At 69.0% G+C, this 10779-nt stretch overlaps 3 protein-coding genes across 3 annotated transcripts in view; all 3 read right to left on the bottom strand.

The window, feature by feature from the left end:
- Window positions 1-616, bottom strand: part of CHLNCDRAFT_58154 (hypothetical protein) — a gene marked incomplete at its 5' end in the record, with an annotated part of 4988 nt that extends 4372 nt beyond the window's left edge. The window contains 2 exons of the mRNA XM_005846548.1: window positions 19-392; window positions 600-616. Of these exons, the coding sequence (XP_005846610.1) occupies window positions 19-392; window positions 600-616 (391 nt within the window). The remainder of the gene's footprint in view (window positions 1-18; window positions 393-599) is intronic.
- Window positions 617-2152: 1536 nt separating this feature from the next.
- On the bottom strand, window positions 2153-3591 carry CHLNCDRAFT_135219 (hypothetical protein; the record flags this gene model as incomplete). Its single annotated transcript, XM_005846547.1, has 4 exons — window positions 2153-2620; window positions 2804-3131; window positions 3270-3334; window positions 3529-3591. The coding sequence occupies 4 exons, from the start codon at window positions 3589-3591 to the stop codon at window positions 2153-2155; spliced, it is 924 nt and encodes a 307-aa protein (XP_005846609.1).
- A 689-nt stretch (window positions 3592-4280) lies between these two features.
- CHLNCDRAFT_135218 (hypothetical protein) overlaps window positions 4281-10779 on the bottom strand; it is a gene marked incomplete at both ends in the record, with an annotated part of 10901 nt that continues 4402 nt past the window's right edge. Inside the window, 20 exons of the mRNA XM_005846546.1 lie at window positions 4281-4407; window positions 4574-4710; window positions 4865-5033; window positions 5230-5413; window positions 5563-5724; window positions 5962-6061; window positions 6248-6358; window positions 6549-6763; window positions 6936-7020; window positions 7245-7319; window positions 7484-7662; window positions 7798-7852; window positions 7983-8259; window positions 8415-8620; window positions 8798-8898; window positions 9098-9218; window positions 9384-9735; window positions 9872-10224; window positions 10415-10505; window positions 10651-10748. Coding sequence (XP_005846608.1) covers window positions 4281-4407; window positions 4574-4710; window positions 4865-5033; window positions 5230-5413; window positions 5563-5724; window positions 5962-6061; window positions 6248-6358; window positions 6549-6763; window positions 6936-7020; window positions 7245-7319; window positions 7484-7662; window positions 7798-7852; window positions 7983-8259; window positions 8415-8620; window positions 8798-8898; window positions 9098-9218; window positions 9384-9735; window positions 9872-10224; window positions 10415-10505; window positions 10651-10748 — 3198 coding nt within the window. The remainder of the gene's footprint in view (window positions 4408-4573; window positions 4711-4864; window positions 5034-5229; window positions 5414-5562; window positions 5725-5961; window positions 6062-6247; window positions 6359-6548; window positions 6764-6935; window positions 7021-7244; window positions 7320-7483; window positions 7663-7797; window positions 7853-7982; window positions 8260-8414; window positions 8621-8797; window positions 8899-9097; window positions 9219-9383; window positions 9736-9871; window positions 10225-10414; window positions 10506-10650; window positions 10749-10779) is intronic.

The raw sequence follows: 10779 nt of genomic DNA, 5'->3' as shown, positions 1-10779 counted from the left end.
TGTACAGCTTCTCCACACCGCTGAAGCCAGTCGCCCGCTCGTGGTGCTCCTTGATCACTCGGGGCAGCTCCTCGAGCGGCACCACGGGGCACCACCGCCACTCTCCGCTGCGCTTGACGCAGCGGCACAGGATGTCCTGACCGCCAGCGCCCTTCAGCACCTGGAAGAACTGCAGCACCTTCTTGCTGTAGTTCTTGGTGCCGCCCTGCACTGCCGCCCCCCCTCCCGCACCCCGCCGCCGCCGGCCTGAGGGCGCCTGCTGGTCGCCCTGCTTGATCCGGATGATGCCCTCTACATCTGACTTAGTGAGAAACACATTCTTGGCGCCGTTTTGGCGCCGTTCTAAGGCATAAAGGATGACAGGTTGGTTCATAATTTTAAATTTGCGGCAGCTGCGGGGTGCGGGAGGGGAGAAATAGAAGCCTTAGAGACTCTGAAAGGCGAAGGAAAGGGAGGGATCGCGGGAGAGAGCGTGCCTGATGAGCCAGACGAATCGGGGGAGGTGCCACATCAGCGGGCAACACATGGAGCAGATGGGCTGGTGCCTGGCTCCCCGCCACGTGTCTCTCCACACCTGAGTGGGGGATGATTGCCGCCACCTCAAACTCCCTGCCATCGGAGCGCCAGACCGTGAGGCTGTCCACCAACCCAGAGTCGACCAAACAGTGCGCAGCTGCGAGCAGGCAGCCAGGGCACAGAGCAGGCCAGTCGAGCGAGTTGACAGCCGGGCGCGGGGGCCACAGTGTGACGCGAGCGGCAGCACAGCACAGGCCTCCGTCACTCACCCGTTAGCACGCTGGTAGCATCCAGCAATGTGCCCCCACAAAGCAAGCCTCCATTTGCAAGCAGAGCCACCACAAACGGATAGTCGTCCACTGCGGCAGGATCGCCCTCTATCACTCGCATCTGCACTGTGCCTGCTGCTGCTGCGGTGCTGCCCTGCTGCTTGGGCAGGAACGAGGCTGGCAGCGTAGCCTGCACCTCCGACTTGGCTGCATCCCCTAGCAATCGCCGGCCAGCGGGCGTGGCGGCGGCGGCGGCGTGCCGCCAGCGGGATGGCCTTCTCGCGGAGAGCGCCTGCAAGCGGTACACCGCATCCTGGCTTTATCGCAAGCCCTCAAATGACATGGGCGAACGCAGGAGGCCGGCCGAGCTTGGGTTTCAGCCTGGTGGCGTGGAGGCGGAGAAACAGCACGGCTTCCTGCGGGGGATGCACCCACCACAACTAGGAGCATTACAGTGGCCAGCATCGCTGCCGCCAATCTTTGAGCTTGGTGCATGGCCGGGGCATGTCTGTCGGGCCCTGCAATCAGCTGCAGCTCTCCCTCGAGGCTTGCAACGCGTCCATGGAGAGTAGGCCAGCGCAGAGTGGCTTACCGCTCCCACGGAGACGCCTTCACTCACCTCAGGCTGGCCTTTCCTCCCCCCGCCGCCCTGCTGGCAACGTGGCGGTACACGCTGCCAGTCAGCTGTCTAGTCTCAAATGCAGTGTGCAGATGCATGATGCTCTCCAGTGCAGAGTAAAGCAGTCATTCAATTGTGCACTAGCATTGCAGCACTTGGTCCAGATGATCGGGCACTGCCAACGCCAAACCCAGACTGCGCCGCCGCCGCGGTCAGTTGCATGGCAGCTCCCACCACCTCGGCCAGACCGTTGCTCGACCGCTGCATTGCACATTGTGCGTTTTATTTACTACAGCGCACTTGGATGGTTGGGGGTTAAACAACAGAGCCTGGAGATACCAGCAGGCAAAGGGCGGCAGTGAGCATTGTGGCAGCTTGGCAAGCTGTGCCAGCAATGAGCAGACTCTGTCGGACAAGCTAGTCTGGCCAGCAATCAAAAAACAAATTGCAGCACTGCTAGTAGCATTTGCAGTGGTGAACTCTGATCAGAAGAATGGTCCTGGGCAGGGCGGGGCCAAGGAGGGGGGAGAAGCTTTGGCCAATGGCCAAAGGAGGTGGCACCGGAAGCAGGGCGCGGCGGTAGCTTGATGAAGTAAAACGTGCAGAGCATTCGTAAATAGCAACAGCTGGGAATGGACATGAATCTGCTGGGAACACCCGCTGATTGATGCGGTGTCCCGCTTGCTTTGGCTGCCGCGGCCCAGCGGCGGGCGTTGAGGGCGGTAGCCACTTGTCACTCCAGCCCCGGTCAATCCCAGGAGCCAGAGATGGCGCCTGCCGAGGGCACTGCCTCCCAGCCGGTCTCGTCCTGGCTGCCCTTGAGGAAGCAACAAGCGCTGCCCCCACAGGCATCATTGCCAGGAGACCAGGTGAACGCGTAGCAGGCGTCCTCCGCGAAGCACGCCTGGCAGCATTGGTCCACGGTTTCGGTGCCCACGTAGCTGTCGGAGGCCAGGTCGCCACCCTGGAAGTCTGTGTCGCTTTGGGTGGCGGCACCGCAGGCGGGGGTGGAGTCGCCGTCGTCGGTTGGGGTGTCGCCGGTGGCGGTGTCCTCCTCGGAGTACGGCACAAAGTCGGGAGGATAACCGTCGGAGGAGCACTGGCCACAGTCAGTCTTGTACTCCATTGCGCTGCCAATGCTCTGGGCGCCCAGCACACGGACAGACTCGCCGCAGAAGATGTCGTACCAGGAGCAGGCCGACTCGTCGCTGAAAATCTGCGGGTGCAGGAGGGCGGGTCAGTGGGCGAACAGCACCGCCCGTGTGATCAGCTTTGTGGCTCAACTCCCGATGCTCCTGGTACTCAGCAGGCTGCCGGCAGCAGGGTGGCGCTGCGCATGCTGGCGGCAAGCTGTGCCATTGGTGGTGTGTGTGGAGGGCCGGGGCGCCTCCCCAGTCACCTGTTTGGCTGTGTCCCGAAGGGCGGCATCGCAGTTGCAGTTGACGTTGCTGCTGGGCGGCAAGTCGCAAGTGTAGGCGCTGGCATACTGAGTGATGAATGGGTCGGAGGAGGCCAGGCACTCGTCGTGGGCCATGCAGGCGGCGTCCAAATCATCGATGGGGTCGCCGCCGATGCCGGTGCAGCCACTGCCACACCAGTTGCCGTAGATGCAGCCGGAACCCAGCTCGGTGAGGGCATCAGTGACCAAGTTAGCCATTCCCTCAAAAAGGTTAACCCTGGTGCCCATTTTCACAGGGCCGCTGGACGGGTCATCCTGCAGCAGCTTCCTGCGTGTTGGGGGGGGCGGGGGCGCTGTGTGGTCAAATCAAGCAGCAGGCAACAGAAGGGCAGAGAGCAGCAGACCAGCATATGCATAGGCAGGCTCAAGGAACTCCGTAAGGCACCACAAGCGGCCTCCCCCTCACCTGCCAGGGATGGCGGCAACGATGTCCCTCGCGCCAGCTGGCGCCGGGGTGTGGGCCGACAGGGCCTGCAGGCAGGACGGGCCGGCAGGGCGTGCAGGACCGGTAACAGACCTCCCAATGGCAACTGGCCAGGGGGGAGGCGAAGATACCCCCTCTCACGGCAACATTGGGCCCCACACGTCGCACGTCTGCATGACCACGGCCGGGCCTCCCACGGTGCAGCCCCCCATACCTTCCCCCACCCCCCCGCAACACACACCAGGAACAGGAGAGCCCCAGAGAGCATGGCAGCGGCCGTGAGCTTGCGGGTATTGTTCATCATGGCGCGCGTTGCGTCACGGGGTGGGGTTCTGGAGCCGATCCAGCGGCCAATTGGGAGCAGGGAGAGGTGGATGGAACGCGGGCAGGTTGCAGGAGAAAAATGTGTGCGAATTGGAGGCGACGTGACCCTGCAGCCCTGGCCCATGCAGTCATTCCAATACAGGAGTAAGCACACGCCTTTCTCTCCTGCTGAAGCCATGCACGATGCGAACAAGTCATAGGCGTGACGGGGAGGCCAACAGTAGCACCAATTGCCTGATGCCGAAGGCCTGCTGCACCACCACCGCCGCCACCGCCCGCCGCCGCCGGCACCAAGCCCCGTGCACTTCTGCTCGACAGACAGCCTTGCTGGGTGGTGTGTGTCGCATTTAACGAGGTGTTTCGGCAGGCGGGTCCTAGTGGCATGCATGCACAAAAAGGGTCACGCCACCAGGGCTAGTGTCAGCTGCATCGGCAACAGGAGAAGGGGATCGAGGCGAGAGGGATAGTGGAAGGGGCATCGCAGGAGTGGAGCACAGACAACAAGAGAAGCATGGCCAGGTAAGTGCGGGGGACAGATGGCTGACGAATAATAAACGCAGCGGGCTGGCAGCAAGCAACATAGACGAGGCAGGATAACAGTAGCCGGCAGCGCTGCCAGCTAAAACCGAAGTGCCAGCAGGTATTTGGCAGGCGGGAGACCAACTCCGCCTACATGCCCGCATACTGCGCAGCCGGCGGCGGCGGCGGCGTCACGGAGGGCAGCGGCGGTCGGGCGGGGGAGACGGGCAGGGAGGGGGCTGTGTCCAGGCCATACACAGCCACCACCGGGTCGGCGCTGCCTGCACAGGGCCGCGGGGCAGCAGTGCTGCCGGCGGGTCAGCAAATCAGTGGCAGCCCCTACAGCCAGGGCCAGGGGCCAGCAGGGATAGCTTTCCTGCTGCTGCCAATCCCTGGCTGCTCCTGAGCAGCCAAGCCTGCCGCTGAGCCGCCCGCCGCCGCACTTGCCTGAGGCCAGCAGCAGCTCGTAGGGCGCAAAGGTGAGGCAGGTGACGGGGCCGATGCGGTGTGTGGCCAGGAAGGAGGAGTGGGCGCGCACCACGCCCACCTGCTCCCCGCTGCTGCTCCACACCTTGACGACCTGCAGCAGCAGCGGCGGAGGGCACAAAGCCAGCGCGCCATCGCCGCAAGCTCGACGACTGGGCTGCCCTCTCCCCTCGCCTCCCCGCATCACACCCACCACCGCCGCCCCACCGCGGTGCCCCGCGCCCACCACACCGCCGTTCGCCCCGCACCTGGTTGTTGGTGGCTGTGGCCAGCAGCGGCGCGCTGGGGTGCGCCGCCAGCGCCGTCATCTGCCCCTTGCTGTGGGCCTCAACCGTCTTCCACACCCCCACCTCCAGCCGCCTCGCCGGCGGCGCCGTGCCGCCGGCCGCCGCCCCGCCGCTGCTGCTGGCATCGCTGCTGCAGGCAGGCGGGGGCCGGGGCACGGGGGAGCTTTGCCATTGGCAAGAGGCACGCTTCTGGTGCACAGCACAGAGGCGCGTGGCAGCACTCCACCTGCCCCTGCCCCAACCACCCAGCCCAACCACTCCCACGAATCCCACCCGCCACCCTCAGCCCAGGTGCCAACCCTCCAGCAGCTGCCCCCGCCGCCCACCCTGGCCCCCAGGCCTGCGCCCACCTGACCATGCGGCAGTCCAGGAAGGCCAGCTGCGCCCCCGGGTAGCCCAGCACCAGGTGGTGCGGGGTGCGCCCCGGCTCCGCCACCATGCCCGCCAGCCGGCTGCGGATGTGCTGCACGCTGCCCACCAGCTCGCTGGAGCGCAGGTCAAAGATGCGCACTGCGGGGCGCAGGCAGGCACAGCGCAGCAGGCAGTGAGCACGGGCTGTGGCAGGCAGTGAGCACGCGGCTGTTGCGGGCAGCGGGCGGAGGCAGGCAACCAGCAGGTGGGGGCCGGCAGGCAGAAGGGGGCCGCCCAGCAGGCCGCACCCATGCCGGTGCCGTCTGCCGCGTAGAGCAGCGGGCTGCAGCAGGAGGCGGCGATGTGCTCCACCGCGGGGGCGGCCGCCGCGTCGCCGTTGCCGCCGCCGCCCGGCAGGTTGAGCTGCGCGATGCAGTTCTCCCTCTCTAGGTCCCACATGTAGATCCGCTCTGCGGGGAGCAGGCAGCAGGCGCGGCGGGGAGCCGGCGGCAGGCGGGAGGGTGGCGGGACGGCGGCACAAGGGCAGGCTGTTGCAACGGGCAGGCAATGAGGGGCACGCACCAACATGGCAGAGGGCGGGTTGGGTGGGGCCAGAGACAGGCAAAGGCAGGCAAAGGCAGGTGACCCCTCATCCCCCGCCTGCCCGCGACCAAGGCGGGGCCAGTTTTGCCGGCAGCGGGTCGCACCCGCGCTCCTGCCGCCCGCCGCAAACAGCGCCGAGTAGCCGGGGCTCCAGTGGTACACGGCGGGGCGCGTGGGGCTGCCCGCCGCCGCCACCAGCACAGACTGCGGGGAGGGGAAGGGGGCAGGGCAGCCAGCTGGGGTTGGGGAAAGGGCCAGCCTGAGTGTGGCACCGCCCAGGAAGGCAGGACCAGGCAGGCAGCGGTGCCGCTGCCGCGGCCGTGGCCCCCCACTCCTGCCCTCCCTGCCCGCCTCTGCCGGTTCATCGCCTCCCCGCCCCGCCCCCCTCACCTGCCAGGCGGTGGCCAGGCGCTGCTGGCCGCGGACCGCGTAGTTGCGCCACACCCGCACCGAGCCGTCGGCGGCGCACGCCATCAGCAGCCCGTTGTGCAGCTCGTTGAGCTGAAGGAGGGGAGGGGCAGGGCAGGCGTGGCGGGGGAGGGGAGTCCGGCGGTGAGGCTGTGCCACCGCCGGCGCCAAGCCAGCTGCCAGCTGGCTTGGCGAATGCGACCGCCAGGCACAACAAACGGTGTGCCCCCTTCAGCAGCCAGCCACTATCCACTCACTTGCACACCCACCGCCGGCCACCCACCTGGTACAGCGCCCGCACCCCCACAGTCTGCTGCGCGCCCGCGGCGCGCGCGTACGCGCTGCCGCCGGCGGCCGCGGGGGCGCCGGTGGAGGCGTGGAAGCGGTTGGCGCAGGCGCCCGACCGGTAGTTGCTGACCCGCAGCACGCCCTCGCTGTCGGCGGTGACCAGGAAGGGGCGCAGCGGCTCCAGCAGAACCGCCGTGGTGTGCTCCGTCTCTGCGAGGGGAAGGGAGGTTGGTGCAGGGTGCGTGCTGGGGTCGGCCAGGGCAGCCAGAAAGCCAGCGGCCGCCAATCCACGCCAAGCGTGCCCCTCCAAACCCAGCGCGGCAGGCAGCCATGTTTGCGCTCGGCCAGCGAGTGGGCGGGCAGGGGGGCGGTGGCGCCCCACCCGTGTTGACCGTCATCACGTGGTCGCGCAGGCGGCACTTGCTGAGCTGGCCCACGGCACGCGCCCGCAGCAGCTCGTCCTGGCGCTGCGGGCGGAAGAGGGGAGGGCCGGGGAGCCGCAAGAGAGGGGCAGGAGTCGAGGAGGGCAAGGCAAGGTGCGCATGCCAGCGCGCCACACGCACACATACGCTTCCTTGGCCTGGCATACGCGCACATAGGCATGCCTTCCCTCTCCCATTCATGCGGCCTAAATTCCCACCACACCCTACCCACACCACACTGCCGCCACATACACACGCAGCCCACTCACGTGCTGCCTGCGCAGCTCCACCTTGGCCTCCTCAGGCGGCAGCAGCCAGGTGGCGTATGAGGGGCCCGGCTCCTCCTGCACACACATGCGCAGCACCACGCACCAGCATGGCGCGATTAGGTGGCACAGAGGGGCAGGCAGCGAGCGCCAGGCGCCAGCCAAGCGCTGGGGCCAGGTTCGAAGGCAGCGCTGTGTGCGGCCGCCGCGCCCCCTCACCACACTCCCCTGCCCCCCTGCACCTGGCTCTGCGGCGCCAGCAGCGGCCAGGTGAAGGCGCGGCAGCTGCTGGCGTAGATGGCGCTGGGCGGCAGCAGCGCCGCGGCGCCGGCGGCGGCCGTGGCGGCGGCAAAGGCCGAGGGCGAGGCATCCAGCGAGCCCGTGCTGCCCTGGGCCGACAGCGGCCGGCTGGGGTCGTACGCTGCACAGGGCGAGGCGGGGGCACGGGCGCAGCCGGTCAGAGAAGAGAGGGGCCTGCATGCGCGTTCGCCATCAGCTGGTGCAGAGCAGGGTTGCAGCGCTGCCAGGCGGGGCCCGCAGCGCCGCCAGGCAGCACCTGACTCCTTGGAGAAGGTCCTCTGCAGGTGCACCGAGTCGCCCACATCTGGGGCCTGCAGGCGGCGCATGGGGCAACGCGGTCAGCAGCGAGGCACAGAGGGGGCAAGGCGCTCAGAGCAGGCCAGGGATTGCTGGCGGGGAGCGTCAGTGGCATGCGGCTGCCCCGCCGGCTGGCCGGCTCACCCGGCGCAGCACATACGGCATGCGGGTGTAGGTGCCGCCGCTGCCGGGGGAAGGGTTGGGGCTCCCCCCCGTGCTGCTGCCGCCCCCGCTGCCCCCGATACTGGCCATGCTGCTGCCTGCCGGCGCCAGCGACTGCGAGGACGACAGCTGCCGCCCATTGCCGCCAGCGGCGCCGACAGAACCGACGCCGGCTGCTGCGCCGCTGTCGCTTCTGCTGCTGGCGCCGCGCCAGCTCTTAGGCTGCCACGACTTGGGCAGCATGCTGCTGACGCCGCTGCTGCGGGCAGGTGGGCCAAAGCAAGCGCATCAGCGGGTGAGCAGGCTCAGGAATGCACAGGGCATGCGGCAGGTACCAAGCTGCTGCATGGGTGCACACCCGCACAGCCAGACTCAGTGCGGGAGGGCAGCACCCAGCCACTGCCCACCCCATACCTGGAGCCCGCGAGGTTGGCGCCGCCGCCACCGGCCGCACCAGGGGTGCTGAACGGCAGCGCCGCGACGCTGCCGAGCGAGCCGGCGCGACTGGTGGCCGGCGAGGTGCCCCTGCTGCCCGCCAGCCCCGCCGCCGCTGCTACCGCTGGCACCGGCACCAGCTCCACATTGGCCGCACGCAGCGCCGCCAGCCCTGCAGCGGCCACCTGCGTTGGGGGCGGGGCAGCGCAGCCGGGCACACACGTTGCCGTGCCCGCCAGAAACGCTGGCCGCACGCAGGCGGCGTTTCCAGCGGGCAACGATTGCCCCACCCCATGCACCAGCAACCTCCGTCTTTGCTGCCCCCCTGGCAGTGGCACATGCAGGGGTCCACCCGGACCCACCTTGGGCGAGGGGTCGGTGGCCAGCGTGCACAGCGCCTCCACCAGAGCCTGGTACAGGCCGCCGCCCACCCGCGCCGCATCCGCCGACGCATACACGCCGCCTGCGGGGGATGGCAGGGGCGGACGCAGCGGGCGTGGTTGGCGAGGGAAAGGCTCAGCTGCGCCGCCCAAAGCAGCAGGCAGCCACGCATGCTGCGCCCGTGCGACACAGCGGCGCTCCGGGCGGGTGCCATGGCATGGCACGTTGCGAGCAGCGTCCGGGCAAGCGGTGCCCTGGCCTACAGGTTGGTTGGCACCCACCTAGGCTGCCGTGGTCCAGGCCCACATGCAGCATGGGCTCATACGACAGATCCTCTCGCAGCCGCACGCCCGGGGAGGCGCTGGTGCCGCCCGGAGGGCTGCCCATGTCTCGCTGCCGGTCCTGCGGGCAGGGCAGAGGAGGGGCTAGATGGTAGGGGGTGTGCTGGAGCATGCTGGGTTGGCAGTATGGGCAGGCGCACAGGCTGGTGTGGAGGGTATCATGCTACGGGCCCCAGGCCTGGACGTGACCACTCAGTGCCTGTCCCAGCCCCCGCAAGGAGCACACCTGGGCTGCTGCGGGCGCCGTGCCCACCGCCTGCTGCTGCTGCAGCACGGCCTTGCCGGTGGCCGCCGAGGCGGAGGCCTGGGGCCGAGGCACGCCGCCGCCGCCGATGCCCACGCTGCCCGCGCGGCCGCCGCTGCCCGCGGCCACGCCGCCGCCGCCGCCCGTCGGCGCGCTGCGCGCCACGCCTGCCGCCGCGGGCGCCGTGGACGCCACCTGCTGCTGCCGCAGCTCCCGCATGCGCTGCTGCTCGCGCAGGATGCGAGAGCTGGTGCGCTGGTGGGCGTGCACCGCGTCCTGGAACAGCAGGGAGTGGCCCACCGCCACACGCGCCAGCGCCACCGCAACCTCCGTCCTGCGCGGCACAAGGGCATGCACGGCACGGTCGGCGGCGGCACCACAGCCGACATACACATGCAGCGCAGGCGTGGCGGGCCAGCCAGGGGCCCCGACAGGACAGGCCGGCCAGGCAGGGGGGCTGGGGCGCGCACCTGACCAGCGGGCTGGCATCGTACACCACTTCCAGCAGCGCGCAGGCAATGGCGCGCTCGAGCGCCAGGCGCTCCGCCTCAGGCAGCGGCCCCTCTGCCGCGCCGCCGCCAGCCTGCCCCGCCGCGCCGCCAGCCGCCGCCGCGCCCTCCGCGCCGCTGGCCGCCGAGCTGGCCGCCACGCCGCCAGGCGCGGTGGGGGAGGGCGAGGTGGGGGCCAGGCCGCCGCTGCCGCCGTGGCCGCCGCCGTGGCCGCTGCCCTCTGTGGCCTGGATGAAGGTGCCCAGCGTGAACACCGCCGCCGCCCGAACATCCGGGTTGTCGGCCCCGAGCAGCTTGGCGAGCAGCTCATGTGTCTGCGGCAGCAGGCGAGCGGCGGCACAAGCAACACATGGAACCTGCTGCCAGCACCAGCACCATCCAAAACATTCCTTGCCTGCATCACAAACCGCCTGCCCTCTTCCAATCTACCAGCCACCCCAGCGACGCATGCCACAACCACCGAACCAAAAAAAGGCAACACGCACGAAGCACGGCAGCACGCACCTGCTCCCTCAGCGCCATGGACGTGATCTCTGGAGAGTTCTCACACAGCTTGCCCGCACACAGCAGCAGCCAGCGCACCAGCAGCGCCATGCTGCAGCAGGCCAGAGACGTGGGTGCAGGGCAGCAGGCAGCAGCACGACTGTGAGCAGCAGCAAGGGCGGGACAGAGGGTCCTGCTGGCACAACAGGCACGGCAGGCGGCAGCAGCCATGACCGCAAACAGCCACCAGCCCGCACCTCTTGGCGCTGCTGCCCACGCTGCCGCTCGCTGCAAAGTCGGCGTCTGCTGAGCTGGCGAGTGCCGCCAGCGCGGCTGGCAGCTGCCCCGTGCACACCTGCAATGCCGGGGGGGGGGGGGGGGGGGAA

The sequence above is a fragment of the Chlorella variabilis genome, assembly GCF_000147415.1.
Source record: "Chlorella variabilis unplaced genomic scaffold CHLNCscaffold_13, whole genome shotgun sequence".
Lineage (NCBI taxonomy): Eukaryota > Viridiplantae > Chlorophyta > Trebouxiophyceae > Chlorellales > Chlorellaceae > Chlorella > Chlorella variabilis.
The sequence above is the reverse complement of the archived record's forward strand: the minus strand, read 5'-3'. Positions and strand labels throughout refer to the sequence as shown.